We start from the raw sequence: 26269 nt of genomic DNA on the forward strand, positions 1-26269 counted from the left end.
ATCTTTCAATCCCTTTGGTTGATTAGCACATTAGAATATTAGGCTCTTTGAAGCTCCAGTGATTCAGTTTATCTCTGGAGGCTGATGATGGGAGTCGCTATGTGGGGGTCCTTGGTGCTGTACTCTACTTGTGGAATAAACCTATCCTGTAAACCCCATTTCTGGAGTGGACTTTTTCATTCTAAGGATGCAACAGTAGTGTTATCAGTGCTTGGGGTCTTAAGTCAGGCCATAGCCATATATAACTGTGACACCCATCTTGTGGAATCTAGGGATTGGATTATCTCTATCAAAGGTATAAACTGAACTGGTTCAAGCAGGAAGTCTGGTATCACCTCACAGAAGTTGTCCTTTAACCTTATGTAAGTGAATACCTCAAGGGGTGGAGTACTTTGTGTGACCTTATATTGTGCACCTGTGAGAAATGGACCTCAGAGAATTGCAGAGCACTCCGCGAAGGCGTTATTTAACATTTTTAAAGCAATATCCCTGGTACCGAGCCAAAACGCCCCGTCTACCGATTCGGTGGCAGAGTGTAACCGGGTGGCTGAATTCTTTGCTGGGAAAGTCAAGAATATCTATGCTTCCTTTTCTGAACAACCTGCTAGTGGCCTCAAGTTTATAGAACCACTGGGGCGGGGAGGGTTGACGGTGAGATTGGAGCATTTCGTTATCCCCCCGTCCCAAGACCTTCGTAGTATCTGCCGCAGTGTAAAATCAGGCTCCCCGCGCGACCCTGCGCCTCCCAGGGTGCTGGTTGAGGGTTTGGAGGTACTTGAACCCCTGCTTAGGCAGGTGCTTCACGTTTCCTTCACCTCCCAACAGCTCCCGGACGACTGGAAGAAGGCTATTGTCCTGCCAATCAGGAAAAAGCCGAATGTGGGAATGGAGGTTCTTGAAAATCTGAGACCTATATCTCTGCTTCCCTATTCGGCCAAAGTGGCAGAGAAGGTCGTAAATCGTCAACTGGTAGATCACCTGGAGAGGGCTGAGATTCTTCACTCCTCTCAGTCGGGCTTCCGGGCAGGCTTCTCGACGGAGACGGCCCTTCTGAGAGCCACTGAAACGTTGAGACAGGGAGCGGATGCTGGGCACACCGTCGCACTGGTGATGCTTGATCTCAGTGCCGCTTTTGACACTGTAGCACACTCCATCTTGCTGCAGTGTCTTAACGATGGTGGTGTAACCGGGGCTGCCTTGGGATGGCTAAAGTCATTCCTCACGGGCCGTTTCTTCCAAGTCCAACTGGGGTCTGCCCGCTCTGCTGAAATGGCACTGGACCAGGGGGTGCCTCAGGGCTCTGCCCTGAGCCCCACCTTATTTAACTTATATATGGCCCCCCTGGCCGGGATCGTTCAGGCGTATGGAGTGGAATTAGTATCATATGCCGAAGATACCCAACTGCTGTTATCTCTGTCCCAAGCCCCTACAATGACAGCATCCAACTTTAAGGCCTGTATGCAGGCTCTGGCTAATTGGATGGACTCCCACTGCTTAAAATTGAATGGCTCAAAAACAGAGGTGTTGATAGTGGGTGGAGATAGTCTTAGTTGGTCATCAGAGTGGTGGCCGCCATGTCTGGGTCCCACGTGAGAATGTGAGGAAGCAAAAAACCTAGGGGTGTGGGTTAATCCCACCCTGTCTTATGAGGGACATATCCGACGACTAGTCGGTAAATGCTTTGGTGTTCTGAAAACACTGAATAAAACGCTGGACCTACTCCCCCTGCCAGCTAGACAGACCTTGATTCAAGCGCTGGTTACTTCCCGGATGGACTATGGAAATGTGTTATTCCTGGGGGCCACCGAGAAAAGTTTGGGGCGATTACAAGTCCTACAAAATTCGGCCGCACGTCTGGTTCTGAGACGACCTAGGAGAGCGGCATCCAGTCGGGCACTGGACACCCTGCACTGGCTGCCGGTTAGGAAAAGAGTCCAATATAAATGCCTCCTGATGTGCCATCGTATTGTATGGAAGAGGGCCTCTTCTTACTTGGATAACCTAGTGTGCAGATATGTACCCTCGAGGGCTCTTCGCTCGGGAGGATCGGGCCTGTTGGTGGTCCTGCGGGCTAATAAATCAAGAATGGGAGGACGCTCCTTTAGTGTAATGGCTGCCCGCAGCTGGAATAAGCTTCCTCTGGAGATGAGACTAGAGAGCGCGGAAGTCAAGTTTAGAGCATTACTGAAAACGCATCTGTATAGGCTATAGGGGCACGTCGGGGCGGGCTGTCTATGCTAAAGTGTCTAGCTCTTCCTTACTAGCGCGGGGACACACCGGGAAGGTGTTACCAGGTGCTTTATAAACTAAAAAAAAAAAAAAAACTGGCCCGAGTGTATGGTCCATTGCTTGACATTCTCTGCATTCCACTTTGTTCTCTGGTCAGAGTGAATAGAGGCTTGTACAGTATGTTGATCACAGGGAAATATAGCAATGTCTGTCCTGCTTATCAGCTAGCTGCTCTCCACACCCAGCATCTTGAAGCCACAGTAGGTATTTCCCTATTGGATCTCAGTAATCCTGTGGGCAGCAGTTATTCCTTATGAGTCTGTACCCAAACTGGTGCAACCAGTATCACACAAGTGGCACTGAGTTTCAAACTAATTCAGTTCAAGATTAGGCACCCTGTATCTGAAGGTGCCAAAATCACCCAGAAAATATGAGATTGTGTTCCTGCCCAGAATAATGTAATCATTAAATATCGTAGATTATGAAAAAAACTATTTAGAAGTGGGTGAGGTATATTTATAAATAAATATAGAAAATGTGGGAACACCACCATCTTGATCAGAGCTATGCTGCCTAAGACAGACAGTGGCATCCTCATTGAAGTGTCTATTTATTCCTGTGACATGCAGGGCTGATTCTGAGAAAACGAAATCTTTCAGTTCTAGGGAAGAATATGGTAGTAAAGCTTAAACTTAAAGGAACTGAAGGAATGGCACCACCAGCAGTGGAACCTGCAGCTTAACTTGACTGAACATTCGAAACCTCACCCGGCCTGGATAAGGAAAGGATTGGCAGATTGATAGCTGTGGAGTTTGTGGGTGGTGGTGCATGCCCATTCTGGGCTAGTGGAGTTATTTGCCTGGTTAGTTACGATAATGAACAAGACTCCTTCATGCTATCTAGTTAGGCAACTCCCAGTGTTTAATCCATTTTATTTCAGGTTTCATTTAGTTACACTCAATAGGAGCAAGCCTGCAGAAGGTGTACAGTCGTCGGCCACAAAGTGAACCTGTACTGTCTATACTTTTGCTGTAACTGTAAGGACTTAAGAAATGGCCAACCATGGGTGCACGGGACAAGCTATTGCTATGCTTCTCTTGCTGATTTCCTAAATTCTGATTAATGATTCGATCAACGAGTGAAAAACTCCTAATGTTTCCCCAAGAAGCTGACTCTCATGAGCTGTGTATCATTTGTGCAATTTTTGCAATATGCATTGCAATCTATAAAACCCATGTTAACTTCTGTATTTTGAGAGGGTCTACATGGCACCTGGCTCCCCAGCAGCTGTTAAATAATAATATACCATAAGCTTGGGTTGATTTAGTTCATTCCCTTTGTGCACACCGCCACTGACTACTACTGATTAGATGTTTTAGTGAGGTCCTCTGATAGGCCTTCTCGAGGCCGGCAATTCCAGTGGTGAAGCGCCCAGATGATGATCAAACTTGACTATCTAGAGAAAGTTGTAGCATTTGTGAATCTGTGAAAGGATCCTCCGCAGCACATCAGGCAGAGCAACTGACAGTGCCAGCTGAACCCTTGGCCTCCTGCCAGATGGAGCCCAAGGTGCCAGAGGGGCAGTCTGCAGCCGTAAGGTGCTTGGCCGAGGACTTGGTGCAGACAGCCTTCTCCACCCAGGAGAGCTCGACCGACACACATGGGACCGGGTTGGTGATCCCATCATCTCTGGAAGGGGCACAATGTGACAAAAGCCATCCCGTGGAACCTATGCTCACACAACATGACTCTGGTGAAAACCAAATTGCAGTGCCCTCCCGGGCTAGGATCCCCAAAACGCCCTACCGCCTTGGCATTTTCTTGCCTGATTCTAGCCCATCTGGGGTTCGAGTGACTAAGGAGCAGCCCAACTAAGGTGGCTGGGCAGCCGGGATGAGAAGGAGCTAGGGCCATAAAAAAAACCTGACTCCTCTCTGTGGCCCCTCGAAGTCAGTGGGAACTGCTTCGTGGGGCAGGAGTGGTTGCTGCCACTGCCCTATGCTCAGGTTTGTACCCTTTTATTCCCTAGTGGGTGGCTCATGAGTTGCTTTGAAGCATAAAGAAAAAAACAGGCTGTTCTTCTCTGGCCCCAACTAAAAGTGCTTGGAGGCACGCAGCCTGCCAGCACAACTCGGGCCGCCTCTTGAACCGGGGGCTCTTGTCTTGTCTTGTCCTGTCAGGTGGTAGATGGCAGATTGCCAATGTGTAGGTGAGATGACCAACCCTTGCTGCCAAATACCAGGCTTCCCAGTGCCTCGTGGCTGGGCTGGGATTTGGAATTGTTTGGTCCCACCTGGGAGTCTAGGAGAGCCAGTGTCACATGCTGCCCACCTGATTATGACGTAGAAAACCTACTAGAGGTAGCACTGTAAACTGACACTGATTACAGGCAGGGGTTCCATTGCAAGGATGGTGGTGGCTACAATCAGTAGACCAAAATAATAAAAAAAATATAGGAAAACTTTTCATCGAAGAGGAGGACATCCTCGTTGCAGCACTGAACCCAACCCACGGAGTCAGCCAACCAGCCTCCGCACATAGCCTTCAACAATAGACATCATTTGAATTTTTACATGATCTTGAGGGTGTGCCATCAAGGCTGAGGGCAGGAAAATGCCAATTTTCAAAAAGTAAAGGACACAATTGATGTATGGAATGCAGAACAAATCAAAACATTCACCTCTAGTCAAGCGATCTGAGTTAAATCCATCATTCTTTTGTTCAACATGACACCCCAGTTTTGACCTGGCCATGTGCAAATCAGTCTTGATCCTGTGCCTCCTGGGAACAGTCCAGCTCGAACTGCCAAGCCAGGTTCTCCCTGGACCAGAACCAAGCATCCGAGGGCCGGTTTTGGGGTTTCGCCCCTCATCAGCCAGTCTAGCTTGAATCCAGTGGCACAGTGAACCCGGGACCCACAGCTGGGCTACCCGGCACACTTAGGGCAAGAAAGCAAAAGACACACAATTGATGGATGGAATGCAGAACACATCAAAACATTTACCCCCAGTCAAGAGATCTGGGTTAAATCCATCATTATTTTGCTCACAATGCCACCCCAGTTTAGACCTGGCCATATGCAAATCAGTCTTGAACCTGTGCCTCATGGGAACAGTCCAGGCCAAACTGCCAAGCCAGGTCCTCCCTGGACCAGAAACAAGTATCCTAGTATCGGTTTAGGGGTTTCACCCCTTATCAGTCAGGGTGGTTTGAATCCAGTGGCACAGTGAGCCTGGAACCCAAGTCTGGGCATACTCGGCACAAAAAGTGACATTTTCAAATTTGTAATGATAAGTTAGACTTTACCTTTAAAGAGGGTTTATCATTACAAGTATAACCACAAAAAAAAACAGAAAGGATCTAGGGAAGGGAACCAGAGGCATGGGGCACTTGGAGTAGGCAGCCTCCAACATACAATGTTTAGCACTAACTCTGGGCGTAGGACTATGCTATGCTCGTGGAAAGTGCATATTTTGCGCAACTACGTGCTACGCGAATTGCCGCAGCACAGTCGCGAGCATGGAAAACAAACCTCCCGGTGAGATTCTCAACGTGGGGAGGTCAGGTTTCTCATTGCGATGAGAAACTACCAGTCCGCTTTGAGAAAGCTGCCACTCTCGTACAAATCTACACGAGCGGCAGAAAACGGTTTGCCATGATTGCACAGTGCAGACAAGCATTAGGAACTGTGCAATCAGTGCGAACAGCATTTTCCCTACCGCACTACGCAGTTCGCGTAGCAACGCGTAGCTTGCGTAGTGCACTTCGGGTAGCTATGCGTAGCGCTACTATGCAAACTACGCCCAGGGTTATTTAGCACAAAAAGAGCCGCTCACAGTCTAGTGACCTAATTGCTACAGTGTTATTTTGTGAGTGCAGGCATCTCACAAAAAGTGAAAGACTGGTCTCGACCACCACCTGGTGTTATGTTTCATCATTGACCTGTCCTCGCCCTCTAAAAACTTGGTTTGATAGAGGGCGGGCATACACCTGAAGACAGGGATGCACTTCCAAAGCTAAGTGGGGGCCCTTGCAAAAAATTTGAGCTTTAAAAGGCCATTACAGATGTCAAACTCATTTTAATGTAACTGGCATCAATCAATCAGTCATTTGTAAAGCGCACTAAATACCTGGGAGGGTCTCAAGGTGCTGGGGGCGCTATTGATCAAACAGCCAGGTCTTGAGCATCCTCCTGAAGGTCAGCAGGTCTTTGGTCTGTCGTAGGCTCAGTGGGAGGGTGTTCCATGTCTTGGCAGCGAGGTGGAAGAAGGATCTCCCACCCATGGTTGTTTATTCGGATGCGCGGGATGGTGGCTTGTGAGAGGTCAGCAAAGCATAGCTGGCGGTTGGGGATGTAGAAGGAGAGTCGTCTGTTGAGGTAGGCTGGGCCGGTCTTGTGGAGTGCCTTGTGTGCGTGGATGAGGAGCTTGAAGGGTATCCTCCTGCTGACGGGGAGCCAGTGCAGGTCCCTCAGGTGGGGGGTGATGTGGCCGTGGCATGGTACGTCGAGGATCAGTCGTGCCGAGGTGTTTTGGATGCATTGTAGTCATTTGATGAGCTTGGTCGGGGCTCCCGCTTAGAGAGCGTTTCCGTAGTCGAGTTTGCTGCTAACGAGGGCCTGGGTGACTGTCTTTCTTGTGTCTGTCGGGATCCATCTGTAGATCTTGCCGAGCATGCAGAGGGTGTTGAAGCAGGAGGAGGTGACGGTGTTGACCTGCTTGGTCATTGAGAACGTTGAGTCGAGGATGATTCCCAGGTTGCGTGCGTGGTCAGTGGGTGGCGGGGCTGCTTCCAGTGCCGTCGGCCACCAGGAGTCGTCCCAGGCTGAAGTGTTGGCGCCGAGGATGAGGACCTCCGTCTTGTCCAAGTTCAGCTACAGATAGCTGGTCTTCATCCAGTCAGCAACGGCCTTCATTCCTTCGTGGAGGTTGGCTTTGGCAGTGATGGGGTCCTTGGTAAGGGAGAGGATCAGTTGAGTGTCATCGGCATAGGAGATTATGTTGAGGTTGTGCTGTCGGGCAACGTGTGCGAGCGAGGCCATGTAAATGTTGAACAGTGTCGGGCTGAGGGAGGATCCTTGGGTTACGCTGCAGATAATCTCAGAGGCTTTGGACTGGAATGGGGGGAGGCGGACGCTCTGGGTTCTGCCAGAGAGGAAGGAGGTGGTCCATTCCAGAGCCTTGTCTCGTATCCCTGCGGCCTGGAGGCGCACGCTTAGTGTGCGGTGGCAGACGGTGTCGAAGGCGGTGGAGAGGTCTAGGAGGATGAGTGCTGAGGTCTCACCGTTGTCAAGCAGGGTCCTGATGTTGGTGGTGGTGATGTGGTTGCTGCGGAACCCTGATTGGAAAGGATCTAGGCTTCTGTTTTCTTTGAGGTATTGGGTTAGCTGTCTGTTGATTATTTTCTCGATGACCTTGGCCGGGAAGGGGAGCAAAGAGATGGCCGGAAGTTCTTGAGGTCTCTTGGGTCTGCCTTGGTTTTTTTAGTAGGGAGTTGATCTCGGCATGTTTCCAGGTCTCTGGGAAGGTCGCGTCTCGAGGGAGAGATTGATGACGTTGCGCAGGTGGGGTGCAATAGAGCTGCTTGCTTTGTTGAAGACGTGGTGCGGAAAGGGATCTGACGGGGAGCCGGAGTGGATTGTGCTCATGGTCTTGATGGTGTCATCAATGCTCACGCTGGCCCAGGCTAGCAGGGGTCGTGGTCGATGGTGTGCGGGGTATGTAACGTTTACAACGAAATTTTTACAACGCACTTCCATTACAACGCAGGCATTACCACACATACCATTACAACGCATTGCGCTGGGGGGCGCTCTAGGATAGGGAATAAGTTTAATTTTCTATCCAACACCTTCCCTAGTGTCCACGGGGACTGGAGTTGAAATAGAAAATTATACTTACCACTATCCAGCACCTCTAAGCGCTATGCGTTGTAATGGTATGCGTGGTAAAAACTGCGTTGTAAAGGTATGCGTGGTAAAAGTATGCGTTGTAACGTCATACATCCGTGTGCGGAGGGTCTGTTGTGTTGCTGTCTGTTGGGGCTGTCTGGGTGTTGAAGCTGTCGTGGATGTCTGCTATCTTGCAGTGGAAGAAGGTGGCGAGGGAGTCGCACAGGGCTTGCGACTGCGGGATGTCGTTGGTGTTGGAGCTGGGGTTGGAGAGTTCCTTCACAATGTTGAAGAGCTCCTTGCTATTGTGTGCATTGTTGTTGAGGCGGTGTTTGAACGAGTTTCTCTTGGCAGGCCAGATGAGGTGGTGGTGGTTGAGGATGGCGTCCTTGTGTGCTGCGCGGTGTCCAGAGTTTGTTCGCGGTGCACCAGCTGGCCCTCTTGCTGGTGTCTCTTTGGGGGGGTTTTCTAGTGGGGCGAGGGTGTTGGTGCAGTCCTCGATCCAGCGTTTGAGGCTGTGGGCAGCGTCGTCTGTGTTGGAGGGTTCTGTTGGTGGGCTGAGAGCGAGGTTTGCATGTAGTTGGTCTTCAGTGATTTTGCTCCAGCAGCGGCGGGGGATCTGTTGGGTGTGGTGGTGTGTGGTGGCATCTGTATGGTAATTAAAATAAATGGTTGGTGGGTTGAGGATTCTATTGTCACCCCACCGTGATGTGAGTGGTTGACATGTTTCTGCCAGTTTGCCCAGTCGGATCTGTGGCATTCATCAGGACCTATAATAAATAGAAAACGGGCTCCACCCTTACCGGACTATGGTGAGAGGTTTCCACTGAGTGGGGTGATTTATATCATGCTCCACTATTAAGCGGCTAATATATTCAAGCCCTTAAAATGGGACCTACTAGCCCCATGGGAGGGTGAGGAAGGAAGACCCCTTGGGTCAAGCATGTTCAAAGGTGTGTCTCACACTTCTACACCTATGTCTGAGCTCCTCGCCTCATCGATGATCATTACACGTTCATAGGTAACAAATATGATACATTTACCTCTGTTCATTTACGAGTTACAGCTTATTAAATGAAATAAGGAATCCCCAATATTATCCTACAGAAGGGCCTACCTATTAATGAAACTGCTCCCTTACCCTGGTCGCCACCTAGTGACTAACTTAAGGCTTTGCAAGGGGCTTTAAATGCTCAGTCGACATGGCATTGTGACACTGCATTCAGGCTGCAATCGCAGGCCTGGGACAAGTTTTAAGGGGCTATTTAAGTGAGTGGCACAGTAGGCCTACTGACAGTATTTATTTACAGGCCCTGGGTATATAGTATACCACTCTATAAGAGACTTTAGCACTGGTGAGCAGTGGTAAAGTGCAGAGTCCTAAGGCCAACAAAAACAAATTCACTAAAAAGTGGGTGGTGGAAGGTAAAACATTTGAAATGACATCGTAGTTCCTGGCCTTCAGGTAACTTCCTCTGTACTGTGGTGAGGTGTGGCAGTCCAGTAATTTTTACAGATGATCTAATATTCCCTTCAACATTTTGGTCATCATAAATAATATCTGTCAGGCTGAGCATGTCAGCATGACAGACACTCTTTATTTTTTATGCCAAGGAGCCAGACACTGTACATGCGCTAACTGCGCAGGTGCCTGGCACCTGAGCTGAACTTTGTCAGGTTGAGGATGTCACAGCCTGGTGGGAAAGACCTACTCAGCTATGCAGAGTGCCTCGAGGTCCCCCCTCATGTTGAGGGGGAGTGTCAGTGACAGCCTCAGACCTGGCTGCTTCCATTTTAAGCTCTGAAGTGCCTGTGGCCAAGTGTTTCTCAGTGACACAACTTCCCAGAGTGGAGGTGGGATAAGCAGTCTCATTGACTCCATCCTTCTCTCCAACGCGTAAGGGACTGCCGCCTCCTTTCTTTGGTTAACCTAGGGACCTCTTGGAACCTCCGAGACTTCCTCCAAGAGACTCTTTAGAAGGTAAGTGTGATGTTTTTATTTAACCCCTTGCATGCTCATGACGGCTCCAGGCCGTCATGCGTCACGGTGGGCGTGTGCGTATGACAGCCAGGAGCCATCCGATTCCCGCCCACCCTTTATTTCTCCTGCACAGTGTGTATGTATGTGTATATGTAAGTATGTGATGTGAACGGGTGTGTGTTTACATGAGACTGCATGGGTGTGAATGTGTCCTTTTTGCCCCTTATGCTCTAATTACCGACCACCACAGGTATTAATTAGTTTATTAGTTTAAAAATTCACCTACAGAGTTTTATTTGTAACAAGGGGAGTTACAGCTATCGCAAAATGTCTTAACTTGACTGGTTGTTTTTGATGGGACATGAAGCTTATGTATCGAAATGTGGGAAACTGTGGTCCAGATTTACTATATGTTTGCATCTGAGTTGCAGTCTTTTGTGGCATAGCTGCAAAGCAAAATAATTTTTTGTGTTTACTACGCCATGCAAAACCACTTTGTGTGGTTTAGTAAATACAAAATTATACAACGCAGTGCATAGCGCAGCTCTCCGTTACCTTGCGTTGGAAAGGCATTCCCATGTATTCACCAATGCATTTCCGCGCATCCTCAGCAGATTTACTAAAGCCAGTGCACCTGGGAAGGTGTCAACATGCTATGCTTTCCAAAGTGAGTCATAAAGAGGAGAAATATATTTTTTTCTCCTCGTTTCTTTCACTTTCCATGTGGTTTGCATTCTGAAGTACACATGGAAAGATGAACACGCCACAAAGGATTTTTCTTTCTGCAGCAGGTTATCGATTGATTGATTGATGCTTTATTTCGATATGCACATATCATAAAAGCAGTACAAAAAGATAAAAACAGCATGTCGAAATAAGTAAGACTGTACAAATGGAATGATAATTAAAACACGGTATGTCAGCATAAATTAGATAAAAAAGAATTAAATTGTTATGGTCAGTCTTCTAAGTCTAATCAACCAAGCCCATTTTAAAAATTTTGCAACAGCACAAACAATAGGAGGGGCTGTATTAGTTAAAAGAATCCGAAGGGCAACAGAGTACTGACGAGTCCCCAGTTCTCTGCAAATGGGGCCAAGCCAACGTGATCTGGGGCGACCATAGTCCGGGCATTCGAAAAGGAAGTGTGGCACCGTCTCTGGTTTGTCCTGACAAAAGGCACAAAAGCGTGATGTGGGCTGGGCTTTATTCCACCTTGGACACAGATCGGCCAAGGGCAAGGTTCCTAGCCGAAATTTAATGTACAAGGACCTATCCATAGCAACTGATATAATATCCATATATGGCTCATACAAGACAACGTCTTTGAACAGCAGGAAAGCTGCGGTGGTTTTGCAATGCTGCTGGCTACTAGAGCGCTTCACGCCAACCCACTCCCAGAAAAGTTTTTTTAGAATCTTCTTTGGAGGAGCGGAGTGACTATGCCAGCAAGAGGCCAAACCAAGTTCCCCTAAAAGATGTTTTATGTCCTTCAGCCATTTGATGCTACTCCAACCATCAGCATGCATCACTTCTGCCAGCCCATTGGCATAAGATTGTAGCTCCGGGACCCTCCACAAGCGTGCCCAGAGCAGAAGGGGACGAAGCCGAGCCTGGTCCCTTATGGCTTTACAGCCAGTGTCCAAGAGCACTGGGATGGTCGGGCTGCTCGATGGAATAGCAAGAAGATCCTTGATAAATTTGTTTTCGGCCTTACTCAATGAGTCGACTTTGCCCAAGCCCCACAGTTCCGATCCATAGAGAGAAGCTGGGACCGCACGAGCTTTGTAAATCTCAAGTATGGGAGCAACACAATGTTTTGTGGAGTTATTGTACTCCTTAAGAAGGGCGCCCCCCACCCTTTTGTGAGCCAGAGTCATTTTATCAATGTGGGCAGTCCAGCTCATTGCATCATTCAGACGGATCCCCAGATAATCAAATTCCGCCACTCTTTCTAGGGGTATAGAGTTCAGAATTGGAGGGCGACCAAGTTTGCGGGGTGGGTGCATGACTAGGTACTTGGTCTTGTCTATGTTAATGACGAGGCCTTTAGTGGTACAGAAGTCCTGGAAGCGGTTCAGCAAAGTCTGTAGACCTTGGGGGGTTTTGGAGATGAGGAGGGTGTCGTCGGCGAACAACAGAGTTGGAATTTTTACTCCACCCAAGCTGGGAGCGTCTGATGGTTCGCCCAATAGATGATCTACCACCCCGTTAATATAGAGGGAGAATAAGGTGGGGGCCAAAACACAGCCCTGTCTTACTCCCCTCTCGACCCTGATCTTATCGGTCTTTTCACCATTCAGCCCCAATCTAACCTGGGCATAGGTGTTGATGTGCAGGTTAATAAGGAGGTTCAATAGGTACGGGGGCATCCCTAAACCATGAAGCACCCTCCAAAGTTCCTCCCTTGGTACCAGGTCAAAGGCAGTCTTAAGGTCAATAAAGGCCAGATAGAGACTGCCTTTGCCCAGCACCACCACCTTCCAGTGTAACAACAAAAGCCTAAAGGCCTGTTCAATAGTTCCTGTACCCGAACGGAACCCAGCCTGCATGTCGGACAGAATGTGATTGTCGTCCACCCATTGAGTGATTCTCCCCAAGATAGTTTTCCCGGCCAATTTCTGGCTGGAGTCTATTAGGCTTATAGGCCTATAGTTCCCGGGTAAGTCCCGACTGCCCTTTTTAAAAATGGGGACCACCTCCGCACCTCTCCAGGAGTCAGGCACAGGCCCTCCCCCCATGATTGCATTGAGGAGTGCAGAGATTAGTGCCCCCCATTCTTCCGGGTAAGCACGGAGGATGTCCCCCGGTAGGCCATCCGGGCCAGCTGCTTTCAAGGGGACCAAGGTTTTGATCTGCTTTGTTACATCCAGGGGGGAAAACAATTCCAGGTCACGATCTAGTGTAAAGGATGGGATTTTAAAGGGATCATTAAGTGGGCCTTCAACAGCAGAATAAAGATTTTGGAAATGGGAAAACCAAGTCTGGGCATTAATGGCACAAGTCCTCCGGGAATCGTCGGGGCGATTCCTTTTGCCCACCATGTCCCAAAAACCTTTAGCATCTTTCCCACGGCTGGCAGCCAGGAGGTCCTGCCAGAAATTAACCTCCCACTCCATCCTTGCATTTTTCTGGCAGAGTGCGTAGTGTCTCCTGGCCTCCCTAGTCCTAGACGGTAATTTGGACTTGACTGCCTCGATAAGAAGTGATTTCGCCTCCCTACACTTTTGGTTGTACCAGCCCTGACCCGGTCGTAGGCTTGGTTTCCTTCCGCTCGGGTGAGCTGGGACTACAAAGAGGTCGCCAATGGCCTGAATTATGACACAAAACCTAGGTGCCACCTCCATCAGCCCTTCCTCTTGGCAGACAAGATTGGCTAGGGCTGCAGCCAGAAGCTGCCTAATCGCAGAGGTTTTCTCCTCCGAAAGAGCTAGCTTCGCCCACTTTAGCCTTCGCCCACAGTTCGTGACCACTGACAGGTCCGGAGCGGGGTTACAAGGAGAACTACTCACGGTGCTATTGACGCACCTGTGGGACAGGGTGAGGGACAGGAGATTGTGGTCACTCTCCACAGAAGGTAAAACTACCATGTCCTCCACCAGGCTCCACAGGTGTATGTCAAGGAGGAAATAATCAATCCGTGACGTGTGTCCTGGCCTGTTGTAGGTGTGCGCCCCTACTTTATCGGACCTGGTCCTGCCGTTGGCAGCTCTAAGACCAAACTCCATAACTAGAGAGTTAATCTGGAGGGCCACTTCTGTCCACTTTTTAACAGGGCCAAGCTCGAGGGGCGGAATCCCCCACCCATTATCAAGTTCCTCTTGATCTGCTAGGATGTCCAGATCCAGGGGCTCGAAAGTGCAATTCAGATCACCTGCCAACAATGTACAGGACCTGTATGGAGATGAGCGGAGTTGCGCTTCCAAACAAGCTATAACTGGGGATTCTCTTCCCCCCTTAGTGCCCCGGGCATAGATGTTAAAAATATTTAAAATGACTCTGCCCTGGGAATTTCTAAGCAAAATATTTAGGAGGTCAGGGCAGTTAGTGTCCCTCTCCTCCACCCTACAGTTAAGTTCAGTGGCTACCCAGATTAACAGGCCACCAGAGGGGCGGCCCCTGCCAGTTGCACTTTCTACTGCCGGCAAAAAGTGGGTGGAATAACCCGCCTTGTGAAGGGGCACCCGACTCCAGGTTTCCTGGAACAGGCATATGGAGTATTGCTCCACACGCTCGCTCCAGTCCGGCAACGCCAGCTTCCTTTCGAGGCCCGCAACATTCCAGCTGAAAACCCTAATCTGGGGGTCCGTTACAGCTGCAATGCTACAATCCTCGACAGGGGGTGGCAAGACCACAGAACCCACATCAGGGGGACCAGGCGGAAAATTATGGGATGCCCCAGTCTCCCCCTTCCCCTCTACAGACTCGGCCGTAGCCAGAGTCTGCGGTGGGGCGGAGGAGCCATTGGGTTTGGGGTATGGTGTTGACTCAGCGACAAAACCTGGGGCCACAGCATCCTCCCCCGGATCATAACTGAGTCAACAGCTCCCAGGTCCCCAATTTGGTATCACTGGAGCTGGGCATAGCTGCCGGGAAAGAACTCCCGGGGTCGAAAGGCCGTGGGCAGTGTTTTCCACCAAAAATTGGCCCCCTGGGCTGCTAATGAAGGAGGGTTGTCCAAGGTGGATGGTGGGGGTGGTCATAATAGACCGTGGGTAAAAAAATGTCAAATCGACTATGTCGATACCCGATCCAACCGTGGGTTGACCTTGAGAGCATATTAAATGGGCAACCCTAGCATCTTGGAAATTTACAACCACACAATCCCCTTCAAGCGATTTTTTCCCGTGTCCAATCCAACCCACCCTGCGTACACCAAGAATAATTCCATCCACTCCCGCAGGCAAGGGCCTGTTGGCTTTCAGCCAGTGGATGACCTTATTCTTTAGTGCCTGATGGTTTTCCCGCTGGGTACTCCCAATAGGGGGGACTTTCGTAAGGATGACAACATACGGGTGGCACTCAGGGGGGAGGTTAACTGGGGGGCACTTGCGTCTACTGTTCTGAGGAGGACCCAAAGGGGGACGATTTGTAGGTGGGACGGGAATAAATGCAACCTTAGAAGTTGATGCAACATCACCAGTTGCATCAGATATAACAGCCCCAGGTTGCGAAGTAGGGCCCGTCCCTCCCTTCTGGTGTTGCCTTAGGTCCTGGGTAGCCACCGGGGGTATTGCTGCTGAGGGAAGGGTAGCATGCACGTGAGCAGCATAAGTGGGAGCCTTCGGCTTTATCTGTCTAGGACCAACCTTAGGAGCAGCCAAGATAGTATTCCCAGGGGCTGGGTGCTTGGGCGGCTGCATCAGCTGATCTCCCAGGGGGGGTCTCACTGGAACCTCTATCCTATTGGACTTATCTAACCTATCTGTCCTATCCTCACTGGGCTTTGGCTGGTGCTTGAGAAGGGTCTTTAGGGCAAAAAAATTGTCCCTAGTAGCCTGCTCAAAGCAGTCAAGCCTGTCCCCCAACCTCTTGACCTGGTCTATAAGTGGCAACACAAGAAACTTGACCAACTTCTCAAACGCCTCCATAGAGTGACCCACGTTGGCCTGGACAGGCGTTAGCGGGGCCGACAAGGGAGGTGGTACTGTGTCAATAGCAGCTGGAGCGCAAATAGGTGTCCCTGAGGATACAGGTCCTGCGGTGCTCTGGGGGGAAGGACCCCTCAGGGGCGGGTACCTGGGATGGTTAGTAATCTTAGATGGGCAGCCCTTTCGAGTGTGATTTGCCCTTTTCCCCTTCCTTTTGATAGGCTCCTGGATAGGTCGCTTTTTGGTCGGAGCTTGTGGGACGGGAGCAGGAACCTCAGGGCAGTGTAGGGACTGAATGCCAGGTGAGCCTGCTAGGGAGAGCTCATTGCATGGATCTATAAGCACGGCACATGGACTGGTACCGTGGATACCGATCAGTGAGCTTTCTAGCCCTTCTAAACCACCCATTGAAGGTGCAATAGAGGAATCCCCAGGTAGATCCCCAAGCAAGAGTGCAGGGGAAGTAGGATTTAGAGGGGACAACACTATTGCTGGCGATGGACTTTTAGCAGGAGGGAAGTCAAGAGAAAGGCGCCGTTCAGATATGGCAAGTTCATTGTCGATGACAGCCGCCACCCTTGTCAGGAATTTGTCCATAGAGCCAAACATAGCACCCCCGGGGGCACTCTCCCCGCAACCCCTCAAGGCCTTACCGGAGCGAGTTGACATGCTGAGATGCGGCACCACAAGTTGAAACCGGTACGGTAGATGGAAATGGGGTGGCCCTGCCCTGCCTCCTCCTGCCCCGGACGGCCACAGACGGCCCGCCCTTTGCCCGGGCTTCGCTCGGCGTCCCGCTCGCGTCCCGCTGAGCGATGAGCTGGCCGTAAAGTAGGCACGTTGCAAGCGGGGGGCGTGTCTGATTGTGGGCGCGTCCGCTTGCACCTGGGGAAAGCAGGGACTCCTGGACTTCTGAGTCCCTGCAGAGCGCCGACGTGGTGTTCTTCTCAGCGCCTCCCACAGCACAGCGCTTACACACCTTCCCCTAGCCGCGAAGCGGCACCCGCGGAGCGGGTGCGGCGAGAGGCGGCGGCGATGACAGAGCCCAGCACAGCAGACAGTCCCGAGGTCTCAGGGACAGACAACAGCCTTCTCACTCCCAGGTGGGTCCCAGCAAGTAATGCAACACGCGCCCTTTTCTCTCTGGCCAGGCGGGGGGCGTGTCTGATTGTGGGCGCGTCCGCTTGCACCTGGGGAAAGCAGGGACTCCTGGACTTCTGAGTCCCTGCAGAGCGCCGACGTGGTGTTCTTCTCAGCGCCTCCCACAGCACAGCGCTTACACACCTTCCCCTAGCCGCGAAGCGGCACCCGCGGAGCGGGTGCGGCGAGAGGCGGCGGCGATGACAGAGCCCAGCACAGCAGACAGTCCCGAGGTCTCAGGGACAGACAACAGCCTTCTCACTCCCAGGTGGGTCCCAGCAAGTAATGCAACACGCGCCCTTTTCTCTCTGGCCAGGCGGGGGGCGTGTCTGATTGTGGGCGCGTCCGCTTGCACCTGGGGAAAGCAGGGACTCCTGGACTTCTGAGTCCCTGCAGAGCGCCGACGTGGTGTTCTTCTCAGCGCCTCCCACAGCACAGCGCTTACACACCTTCCCCTAGCCGCGAAGCGGCACCCGCGGAGCGGGTGCGGCGAGAGGCGGCGGCGATGACAGAGCCCAGCACAGCAGACAGTCCCGAGGTCTCAGGGACAGACAACAGCCTTCTCACTCCCAGGTGGGTCCCAGCAAGTAATGCAACACGCGCCCTTTTCTCTCTGGCCAGGCGGGGGGCGTGTCTGATTGTGGGCGCGTCCGCTTGCACCTGGGGAAAGCAGGGACTCCTGGACTTCTGAGTCCCTGCAGAGCGCCGACGTGGTGTTCTTCTCAGCGCCTCCCACAGCACAGCGCTTACACACCTTCCCCTAGCCGCGAAGCGGCACCCGCGGAGCGGGTGCGGCGAGAGGCGGCGGCGATGACAGAGCCCAGCACAGCAGACAGTCCCGAGGTCTCAGGGACAGACAACAGCCTTCTCACTCCCAGGTGGGTCCCAGCAAGTAATGCAACACGCGCCCTTTTCTCTCTGGCCAGGCGGGGGGCGTGTCTGATTGTGGGCGCGTCCGCTTGCACCTGGGGAAAGCAGGGACTCCTGGACTTCTGAGTCCCTGCAGAGCGCCGACGTGGTGTTCTTCTCAGCGCCTCCCACAGCACAGCGCTTACACACCTTCCCCTAGCCGCGAAGCGGCACCCGCGGAGCGGGTGCGGCGAGAGGCGGCGGCGATGACAGAGCCCAGCACAGCAGACAGTCCCGAGGTCTCAGGGACAGACAACAGCCTTCTCACTCCCAGGTGGGTCCGCAGGTTATCACTGGAGACAGCTTGGGTGAGTACAAGACTCAGAGTGGTCCGCTGGAAATTGGACCTCTGTATCTTTAGATACAATGACCGACGTTCGTTGGCGTTGAGCTGTGTCGTTGTCAGTGAAGCTGCTGACCTGAACCTGCGATGCGAAGTCCAGCGTTGAGCTGTTTCCCACTGTGTTACTATTGATGGACCCACTGATCAGGAGGTGTGGGGTGAAGACCGGCATTGAGCTGCATCGTGCTGCGTTGGTGTTGATGGAGCTGCCAATCAGCAGCTCATGGTGTCCCTGCAGCTTACACAGGAGGCCAGCTAACTGGCGCTTGGAGTTACTCTGGTAACCAACAGATCGGATTTAAGGGAGCAAGTCCAGTCTTCCCTCCTCAGAAGGCAGGGCAGCAAGGCAGACCGTCTTGAAGCAGGGCAGTCCTTCTTCTGAGTGATCCACAGGTACAAATATGTACTGATGAGTGGTTCTGGAGGTCCAATATCTATACCTGGTGTCATTCTTTGATGTGGAAGGACTCCCTGTCCTACCCGCTCCTTGGGTCTGAAAAGATCTTCCCCTTCTCCTGTCAAGGTTCGGGCTGTATGGGGGTGACAAAAGGTAGGGCATGCCTGGTGTTGGATTCCTTAGTTTGTGCAGGAGGCAAAAGCCCTTTGAAATGCAAGTGGGGCTGAGTACAACCCATCCCCAGTCTTCCTGCCAGATTGGCTCATCCCGTCCACAGCTAATCCCCCTTTGTGTCCCTGTCTGGGACCAATACGCAAGCCCCAATAACAAAGCCATTCACAGTCATGTGACCAAGGCAGGAAGGCGCAAATGGTTAGGACAAGAAAATGCCAACTTTCTAAAAGTGCCATTTTTGAAATGGTAACTTGAAATCTGAGTTTAGCATTAAAGAGGATTTAACCTTGTATTTTCAATTTCTGAAATTAGCACTTATTACAAGTCATACAGTAACCTGGGAGAGATAGGCCTTACAACAGTGAAAAAGTAATTTGCATGTTTTTTTCTTCCAGGACATGTGAACCATAATAAACATGTCCTAGATTGTAAATACAAAACATTCTTCCCTGTGAGCCTTAAGGGTGACTTATAAGTATTAACAAGCATTGGCATAGCCAATAGGTCTCGCCTTTGGGATCTTATAAGTGTTTATCCTTGCTGCACACAAGCTGCGAGGTTACAAACATCAGAAAGCACATTCAGCAGTAGGTCACATTTCATGTGAATTGCTTTTTTAGGCATTCAGGACATTGCTTGGTTTACTAACAGTGCCCAATTGTTACTGGTGACAGGGAGGTACGTACAAGCAGGCTGTTGTTAAAGAGCCCTAACAGTGACTTCAAAATAAACCCCATAGCTGAATCACATAAAGATAGTTGAAAAGGGCAACACTCCTCTGCAAACAGCCCTAAGTGTGTTGATGACTTGGGTTTTAGAGGGGGTGAGTATGCCTACCTTACAGGCACGTCTGAATTTAAGGACAACTACTCTGATTTGGATATAAAGTGGCAACACTACGGTACCTGAGCTCAGTGCTTAACAAGGGGAGTACCCCACAAATCATCGGCAGGGCCCAAGCCTGCTGCTTGTCAATCAAGAGTCAGGGAACTGATATAATGTACAACACACCCCTCGTTTACAGCTCTTTATTAACACTGAGCGGCATGTGTGGGACAAAAACGAAAAAAAAATAATTCTGATATTTAGTAGTAATTCACAAAAGTGAGGACCATTGCTCCAAAGTACTGATCCAGATACCTAGTGCTAGACAGCACAAGCATTGGCAAAGCCACTAGGTCTCGGCAATCAGAGAACTATTGGCCTTGTCAATGTCAATGCCTTTTAACCATGCTAAATAGCAAGCAACAGGGCTTCAGTTCAGCTTGGCTGAAAATCAATATGTATATACAACCAAGATGTCATCTGTGGACACATTGTATTAAAACACCAGCCGCATTAAAACGCTCACGCCGATATGATGCCGAATTATAACATGAACCCACAATCACATGAGATGGGCATACCACAACATTAGCTTTGTCTGCTCCATCCATTTTATTCCCCAATCTCAACATGGCCGCCATGGGGAAGGGAATTTTGGGGCATATTACCAAGCAATAGCGATAGTTATCGCTATTGCTTGGTTAGCGGGAAAATAATATCGCCGAGCACCGAGGATTTTTACCGCTGAGATACCTTGATGTTATCAAGGTTCATCTCAAAAGCGGTAAAAATCCTGCGAAATGCATGAATATCGCTGAAAAATCAGCGATATTCATTCATTATCGTGACAATGCTCTTAGCCATGTTATCCACCTTCCATTGGATAACATGGCTAAAAACTGCTTTTAGCAGGCGTTAGCTTTTGGAGATATTCGCGCTTAGCGCGAATATTTCCAAAAGTTGTTAATAGGAGTTAGAGATGTTAGCGACTGTTTTCAGTCGCTAACATCTTGGCACGCCCACTTTGCATGTCATTAGCGATAATTATCGCTGACATGCAAAGTGGGCCCCTAAATGCCCGCTATCGCCTACAAGCTGTCGCTAACTGGTGTTAGCGACAGCTTGGTAATAGGGCGATAAAATTATCGCCGCATTAGCGGGAAAAAGTCCCGCTAATGCGGCGATAATGCCCTTGGTAATATGCCCCTTTATATTTTATATTTAGCCCGAACAAAGATAGCGCCTACTGCTCATGTGTAATGCAGCTGCAATAGACCCACCCTGCGCCCCGACTGAACCACCAGAGGGGAAAATTCTGCGCATTGCGAACATGGAGCGTGACGGCGCGTCATTCTAGTGAATGAATCTAAATGTAAATCTTGACGACTCACTTACTCAGCAGGTAGCAACAAATTACATGCTCTCCATGTGAATTGAAAAACAGTTTGAGGAGTCTTTTGTCGTGGCATGCATCGTGCCTCCCTTAATGCAGCTTATTGCTGTAAACATGTCAAAGTGTGGGCTTTAAAAGCTTTGCCTTGGCACAATGATCGTCTGATGGAAAAACACGAGGTAAAAAAAGGTAGCATTTCTGTGGTTGCATCTGCTTTCATTGCCCTCAATGTACCCGTTTTTTATGTCCACCTTCAGGAGTCTGTCCGGACTAGGTAGCTGCATCTGCCGATGTTAATGCTCAGCGCTAATTAAAACAATAGCGCTTCTAATGTGTGGCAGAATGATCATTCAGCGAAGACCTGCTTGGAGTACCAATGTGGGAGAGGGGAAAAACACACATGTGCAAAGAAACATACTCAACCAGTGTGTGTGCTTCATGTGCAACATGTGTCCCCTTTCAGGTATAAACAGTGACGATGCACACAACTAGAGGCATGCACTGCTGACACGAGCATCGGCTAGCAAGCTTGAAAATAGCAACACACCACGAAGCACAAACAGGAACACACACAACCAGAGCAGGGCAATGCAGCTGCAAAGTTTGTCCATTTGCATGTTGAGAACTGTAACGCACACACACGCACAGATGGGGGTACTACAATACAAATTTGTTTGTAGGATTTGATGCACTGAAGCACACAAACAGCTGCACAGAAAACAAAAGGCTTTTGTTTTCAGCATGTCTTTCCGCAGACTTAAAATCATCAACACACAAATGCCCAATGAAAGCAAGTTTTCATAATTACATTTCGCTGCGAGTCCTGTGTCCACAAAAAGTGCTGCCAGCTGCATGCATGGTCACCTTTAAAACAAGGGCAGGCGAGGGTGAGAGCGAGAGTAGAGGAATGTCAACAACCACACGCGGCCAGGCTAATTGGAAACAGATGGCCCCTGCACACCACTTCTCGCTCCTGCAACGTGGATGCCAGCACAACCACGAGTGCTTGAAAAGAGCTGACCGGTTTCTAAAGGTCACTCCTAAAGCAGCGCTGCGCTCTGCCCTACGCTCGACCTAAAAATGAAGGTAAGGCCTGGTTTTTGCCAGGTTGACATGGCAGTTCAGTACTGCACACACAGGCTGCAGTGGCAGGCCTGAGACAGGTCTTGAAAGGCTACCTAAGTGGATGGTACAATCAGTGTTGCTGCTCATTAGTAGCATTTAAGTTACAGGCCCTGGATACCAGTAGTATCATATTCTAAGTATGTAAAAGTAAATTAAATATGCCAGTTGGGTGTAAGCCAATTTTACCACCTTTTAGGGAGAGAGCAGAAGCACTTTACCTCTCGTAGCAGTGATAAAGTGTGCAGAGTTCTAAAACCAACAAAAGAGAATTCAGCAAAAAGCAGGGAGGAAGACAGAAAGTGTGGGGTAATACTGTGGCAAGGATTTCAGCTCGAACAGACAATAAAACGGACAATTTCTCCTTCTGGATCGAGGCCTGTAACAGATAGGTTACACTCTAGCATCAGCTTTGGCATCTTCATGTTATAATGCACTGGGAACTGAACACCATCGTCTCACGCTGATTATGTGTGATGAATGACTAAAATGAATGATTTGTGAAGCATGCATTTGATGTTCTCTTGGCTGCACAAATCAGCTGCAGCATGGGTGATGTAATGACTTTCCAACCTTTCCCACAATCCTTGCGCCCTTTTCTACGCAGCAGTCGATTTGTGTAGAGATTAGATAAACATTGTGAACAGAGGTCTTCTTAGATGTTGTCTCAAGGACAGATGTTGACCCTAGGGGGCTATTCCATGCTTAGATTTTATCTGCTGATAATGCATATCTCATGGATACATGCTGAAACCAGAGAATATCCTGACTCACACATTATCTCCTGAGAGATACCTCTTAGTTCACCGAGACAAGCACTGCATGTCTCATGGACACAAGCTGAGTCTATATAGATAGACAGGCTCAGATGTTATCTACTGAGATTGCTCTTTGTTCTCAAAGGCAGATACTGCATGTCTGATAGATATAGCCTGACTGTGGAGAGATATCCTGGCTTAGATGTTATCTGCAGAGAGATAACCCTTTGTTGTCTAACACACACTGAATGTCTCATGGTACATGCTGAGTCTAAAGAAATATGCTGGCTTAGATATTTTCTGCTGAGAGATACCACTTGGTAAACGAGACACCCACTATAAGTCTCTTGGATACATGCTGCATCTAGAGAGATATCCTGGGCTAGCTACTGTCCATAGAGACACCATACATGAGGAGGTACATTTCACAGAGGAAGATGTTGTAGGACTTTAATATGGCCGCTGTTGCTCCTGAACAGGTTTTATTAATGAGGTGTGCATCTTTTCCTCATCAAATGGTTTGAAGATAGGACTTACCGTTTGTTTTCTAATGATAATTCTGAGTTGTTAGTAACTTCTATGAGCACACATCTCCCACTGTCAGCAGCATGCCTGAGAATTAGTGCTTTGGCAGATTCTCTGTTGTCCATCCTGTAAGAGATTGCAGAGGTTAGTCCACCCACCAGTAAGGATTCATGAGAAGACTGTAGGTTTACAAATCACAATACTCACTCCAGCCCGTCGATCCTTTATCCTGACAAAACCAACACCGTCTTTAGAGACCAACAGTAACAGAGAAAGCATAGTAAGGAGAGAAGCACTGCTTTTCCCTACAGCCCACATATCTTTTCAGTGAACAATCCAAGGCAAATTGATAATAACACTGATACTTGTCATGTGAAGACAGATGGAAAGCGGATTGCCAGTAAAATAAAAGTGTGCTTAAAGGCCAATTACAGACAGAAGACCCCAGATGCAGTGACAACACACTTTCCCAGAAAGACACTAGGGGGCCCGATTCACAAAAGTAATCTGAGACAAAATCCTAACTTTACGACTTTTGGTATTCACAAAAGGCATTTAGGAGTAGTAAAGTTAGGACTTTGTCTTAAGTTTGTCTTAAGTTTTGGTCTTAAGACAAAATCCTAACTTAGAGAAATTACGATGCATAGGGTATAAAAGCGTCCCCCATTTAGTAGGGGAGAGAGGCAGCAAAGATGCTGAGAGACATCTCAAAGGACGCTTATTTGTGATACACTGAAGACCATCAGTTCTGCAGCAAGTATGCAGGAAGGTAGTACATGGCTCAGCAAACCAAGCAAATGGGTAGTTTGACATAAGAATATTTTATGACAAACGCCAAATGCAAAGTTTTCTTAATAACGTTTTAGGTATATATTGTGTTTATTCTCATAAAACTAATTCACATGCTCTGAGATGTAGTGAGCCACTGGGCCCATGCTGGGTGACCGCCAACCCATGCACAGAATGCACGCAACCCCAATGGCCAAGCACGGCCAGGTGTATAAATAAAGGGGCGCAAGACCACTCGTGGATTGGCCTGAACCTACCAGCTTGGAGTGTTGTACAGATCTTTGTAGCTCTACGTTACGCACATCAGCTGTGGCCTGCACAAATTACACTTACGACAAGGGTGTCCCCTAATAACACCCTTCTTCGCTCCAAATTGAGTGAAGCCCCAACTTCTTCCGACACTAGTAGCCGAAACCCCAGTCATAGTAGCCGGCAAAGGAAAAGGCCTCTGCTGTCGGTCTTTTAGAGCTCATCTCAACTTTGTGGGTGTTGCCCACACCCAGCTGCCTCCATCAGCCAGACACTGCTGTGCATCTTCAACCGGAGGCCTGCACATGGCGGTCCCCCTGGGCACCACGCAAGAGCATCAACATAATCTTCTGTATCAGGATGTCTGGTGGATTACCGGCAATGAGCTCCCATGTGGAGTGCGTTGTCAGGATGAGGGGGCTTGCCAACACAATCCATTGGGATTGCTGACCACCACTCATGCATTCCACCGCTTGCTGACCACCAGGCACACCCAGGCACCACAGGTACTCCAGGCCTCACAACATGGCAGACAACTCAAATGCTGAGCAGAACCCTGCCCCAGGCCTGGGATTGGCACCAGCCCCTATACCCACTCCTACAATCCAATCAACACTCTACAACCAGTCAGTGAGCTGCACAACTCTTACACAGCGGCGCAAAGATAAAAAATATGGGTGGGTCACCTCAACAACGACTTCTGCGTAACCAGAGAGACTGATGGAGCAGCTAAGAGGTCACTCCTGCTATACTATGCAGGAGAGGAAATCTACAAGTTGTTTGAGCCCCTCTCCGTTGACCCTCAACTCAACTCTGACTGTGAGCGCTTTAAACTCAGTCAAGCCACCGACGGGAAGGGGACTAAATAGATAATTTCTATGCACACCTACTAGAACTTGCCAGCATGTGCACTACAGATGCCCAACCCAAGGATGCCCGAAAGCAACTCACCCAAAGATGCAGGTCTGTCACTCTCAAAGACCACTAATACAAAAAGTCACCCTCCCAACGGGATTATAAGAGGCCACAGAACCAGGGTCCTAGCATACGAACACCAAGGGCTGACCCACACAAGAATGCAAGGACGTTTATTTATACAAAATATATTATTCTTTTTATTTTCATCATAGCAAAACAGTACTTAAAATTTCAAGAGAATTCAAAATCATCTATGGATGTATAGATGTATTTGTCCCACACATAAAACAATCATAGACCTCAATCATACTTTCATTCGCTCTCAGTGATATACACATTCATTCCTCAACATATGCACATTCCTACAAGATTACAACGCACTCCCAATGGTAAAGCTGCCACTTAAAAACAGAATGAGACATTCTCATGTGTCCTCCAGATGGTAAGAGGAAACTGGATCCCTTACTTGGATCCAGTTTCCTCTTACCATAAGGGATCCAGTTTCTTCTTACCATCTGGGGACACATGATAATGTCTCATTCTGTTTTTAAGTGGCAGCTTTACCATCGGGAGTGCGTTGTAATCTTGTAGTAATGTGTATATGTTGAGGAATGAATTATGTTTCAAGTCTAGGATGCCTGAAAGGACCACTCCATTAAGTTACACAATGACTGTAGGAGAGTAGGATCTGCTTATTATTGTTACCCCCACTTTTTGCTGTGTTTCACTGATTTATCGACTTTAGTCTGGATGGGGCGCTGCTAACCAGGACTCCAGCCTAGCTGTTCTCTCTCTAAACCGATTACCTGTACATTAGGTACACTCCAGATTGGTTACTGGGTTACCCTTGTGAGTCCCTAATATTTGGTACCGTAGGTACCAAGGGCATAGGTACCCCAGAGGCCTACAAGGGCTGAAGCATGTATTATGCCACCCATGAGAAGCCTCCCAAAATGACACCACAGGTCTGCTCTGGCAGCCTGGGAGAGGTGGTGTAAGCACCCCTTACTAAGATATAGTATACCTATATCTACCT

General features: G+C 49.3%; 1 protein-coding gene across 3 annotated transcripts in view; it reads right to left on the reverse strand.

Moving 5' to 3' along the window:
* The window catches only part of LOC144752965 (uncharacterized), a 188191-nt gene that overhangs the window by 65569 nt on the left and 96353 nt on the right, over positions 1–26269 (reverse strand). For all 3 annotated transcript variants that reach the window (XM_078640773.1, XM_078640771.1, XM_078640772.1), the window contains one exon: positions 23290–23403. In XM_078640773.1, the coding sequence (XP_078496899.1) occupies positions 23290–23402 (113 nt within the window). In that variant the 5' untranslated portion in view covers position 23403. The remainder of the gene's footprint in view (positions 1–23289; positions 23404–26269) is intronic.

The sequence above is a fragment of the Lissotriton helveticus genome, chromosome 5_1 (assembly GCF_964261635.1).
Source record: "Lissotriton helveticus chromosome 5_1, aLisHel1.1, whole genome shotgun sequence".
NCBI classification, from domain to species: Eukaryota; Metazoa; Chordata; class Amphibia; order Caudata; family Salamandridae; genus Lissotriton; species Lissotriton helveticus.